The sequence below is a fragment of the Benincasa hispida genome, chromosome 5, assembly GCF_009727055.1.
Source record: "Benincasa hispida cultivar B227 chromosome 5, ASM972705v1, whole genome shotgun sequence".
Lineage (NCBI taxonomy): Eukaryota > Viridiplantae > Streptophyta > Magnoliopsida > Cucurbitales > Cucurbitaceae > Benincasa > Benincasa hispida.
The window spans coordinates 63,769,583-63,772,493 of NC_052353.1; the positions used below are offsets into that span (position 1 = coordinate 63,769,583).

The 2,911-nt window shown below is 34.9% G+C and overlaps 1 protein-coding gene across 1 annotated transcript; it reads left to right on the plus strand.

The window, feature by feature from the left end:
- Window positions 1–785: 785 nt before the first annotated feature.
- Window positions 786–2,568, plus strand: LOC120078389 (auxin response factor 4-like). The gene is made up of 5 exons (XM_039032654.1): window positions 786–1,056; window positions 1,153–1,229; window positions 1,454–1,645; window positions 1,959–2,119; window positions 2,303–2,568. The coding sequence occupies exons 3-5, from the start codon at window positions 1,503–1,505 to the stop codon at window positions 2,305–2,307; spliced, it is 309 nt and encodes a 102-aa protein (XP_038888582.1). The 5' UTR covers window positions 786–1,056; window positions 1,153–1,229; window positions 1,454–1,502; the 3' UTR covers window positions 2,308–2,568.
- The last annotated feature ends 343 nt before the right edge of the window (window positions 2,569–2,911 follow it).

Sequence of the window (2,911 nt, forward strand, 5' to 3'; positions counted from 1 at the left end):
AAATAACTTTATATCTCCAACTGCTTTACCCGAAATAACCTCTCCAGTCCCTACTTTAAAGGTTACTTCGCCTTTTGTTAGTTGTCTCTAGGAACTAGTTTCTTGGCAAAAGTATAGATATGATTAGATGCTCTTGAATCTATTATCCAGGTTAACTTATCATTTTCTACCAAGCATGTCTCAATGAAAAGTAAATCATATTTACTTTGTTGTGCATTCTAGTCAATAGCAAAATTGGGAGATAGAGGACATTCCTCTGTTAAAACATAGTCTAAATCATCAACTGCTAGAATATTCGATTTCCAAGTTGATTTACTGTTAAAAGTTTTCACTACTACAAAATCTACATTACTTGACACTTGTAGCTTTTAGTTACTTGACGTTTCTTTGGAAAAAAACGTCAAGTAATGACCTTTTAGAAAAGAAAATATCAACTAAAAGGGTTAAAAAGGCAGAGATTGACGGAATATTTTCAGATATTTTCGCCCAAACCATTACTTGACATGTTTTTCGTGTCAAGTAATATAAGGTCTTACTTGACACGTTTTTCACGTCAAGTATAAGAACCTCTTACTTGACATATTTTTCGTGTCTAAGTAAAATATATTAAAAAAAAATTAATCTTTATTTTTTGTGTTTCTCCCTCCCCATTTTCATTTCCCTCTCAAATTTTGTTTCCCTCCTATCAAAATTGTCAAATAAAATATAAAAAATAATTAGCGTATTATTTATTTTAGCGTATTATTTTAAACAAGTAAAAGGGTTAAATGCCCCGATAAATAAAACTTCCCCTTTCTCATTTTCTCTCTTGCAAATCCCCCCTTAAACTATTTCTTTCCGGCACCCCACCAGTTCAAGCCGACTCTCCCTCTCCCCACCGCCGGCAGCCGTACAGCCAACCTCCTTCACGCGGGATCACAGCCGCACATGGGACGATATTCACCGCCGCTCTAGTCTGCGCCACCTACAGTCGTTCAAGCCGCCAGACGCCATTCAACAAACAGCCGAGACCTTCAGCCGCAGATCCTCTGCAGGGTCATCAATGTCCACCTACTTGTAAGCACTGGGTTTACATTTTAAATTCAATTTCTGCCTTTTCCACTCTCAAGTAGCCTCACCCTTAGTTTTCCTTGACCCCTTTCGACTTTTCAGTGTTCTTACCATTTTGATAGGCCAATAAGGAGAATGATGAGGTCTATACACAACTTACTCTCCGTCCCTTGCCAAAGGTAGCTTCCAACGACTCAATTTACCTATACATATTCTTCTTGAGTCTTTGTTATATTACGTTAATCTTAATTTGGAGTTTGGGAAGGTTAATAAAGTTTGTAGCTCTTTTAGTATGTTTAAGTTTTGGAGCTAAATTTCTTTTAGTACTTTTCTTCTGTATAATTTAGCTTGATCATGAGATGACTCTTATAGTGGCTAGACCGTAAATTTGGATAATTTATAGTTATTAGGCACTGGTCTAGAGGGCAAAGAGCTGGAGGAATTGGCGTTGAATGGGGTTGATGGAGATGGGAGTGGAGTGTTGCCTACTAGATCTACACCTCATATGTTTAATGGGGTTGATGCTCACTACTGGATGGAGTATTTTTGTAAGCCAAAAGAATCTTATTTTTGGTGATGCAGTGCTCTTTTTAAGGTATTTACCTTCATATTAACCCTTTCATTTGGTCAATGCAAATCCTTCCTTTTGCAATCGTGGGGTCATTTACCTTGACATTTACAAAATTACACTTAGCCAGTTGAGATCAAATTGATGTTTATTTCTTTTCTCTTGCATCATTTATTTCTGAAATATTGTCTACGCAACACCAAGTAGATAAAAATAAGTGCATTTTCCTGTTAATAGAAAATAATTTAACGGAAAGTCAAATTAGAAACAAAATTATGCGGGATAGTGTTGAAATGAAGTTTGTGGTTTCAAACCATAAGTGATTGTGTTGCGTCTGCAGGAGTGAAAATGGAGAGCTAAGGTTGGGAATAAGGCGAGCCGTTCGGCCTAGAAATGGTCATCCTGATTCAATTGTTGGCAACCAAAATTCTTGTGCAAACAATCTTACTCGTGTTGTGAAAGATCCACTAAGAGCACATTTGATGTGTTTTATAATCCAAGGTACCATCATGGTTCAGTACTCTTTATTGTTTAATCATGAATGAGAATTTGCTATATATTGTTGTATTATTAGAACGTAGTAGGGGACATCAGCTCAGCAAATCCACTGTCTTATTTTCCAGCTCTATCAGTTCCACCTTTTCTATATCTTGAAATTTTATCACACTTTATTCTATTTTGCAGGTTGACTTGCTTTAACATGGCTTGCCTGACCTTTAGTTCTCAATCTTTAGACTTCAAAGCTCAATGTATAGATTAAATAATGTACTTTATTGAGAGGTTACTTATTAAACAATTTGTCACTTTTGTGTTTGTTGAAAGTTAAGTTTTGTATACAAAGGCAATAGTTGAGATTTCTTTTGTGCCTATACATGTGAAAGAGAAATATTGTTGTAATTTGTGAGGACTGTTCATGTGAAAGGTCATAGTTGAACATATGGAATTTTTAGTGAATATATTGAGTTGATAGATCTTAAATGTATAATGTTTATTTAGTTGATGCAATTGTATTGTTAGAATACAAGGCAGAAAATGAGAATATTAATTGGGGCTTTTAATTTGGGAAAAAAAAAAGACATATACTTGACAAATAAAAAATGTCAAGAGTAATATACAATACGTAATCAATGTTAAGATCAATAAACTTGGCATACTACCAATGTCAAGTGTATTATATTTCTTGACACGAAAATTGTATCAAAAAACATTTGTCTTGACGTTTTTCCGAAGTCAAGTTATCACACTATACTTGACAGTCGAATACTCGACGTTTTTATAAGCATCGGATATACC

Bases quoted from the DNA above. Each gene is read 5' to 3' on its own strand.
- LOC120078389 (XM_039032654.1), top strand. From the start codon at position 1,503: ATGGGGTTGATGGAGATGGGAGTGGAGTGTTGCCTACTAGATCTACAC. The intron at 1,646-1,958 runs GTATTTACCTTC...TTGCGTCTGCAG, and splicing joins GATGCAGTGCTCTTTTTAAG to GAGTGAAAATGGAGAGCTAA.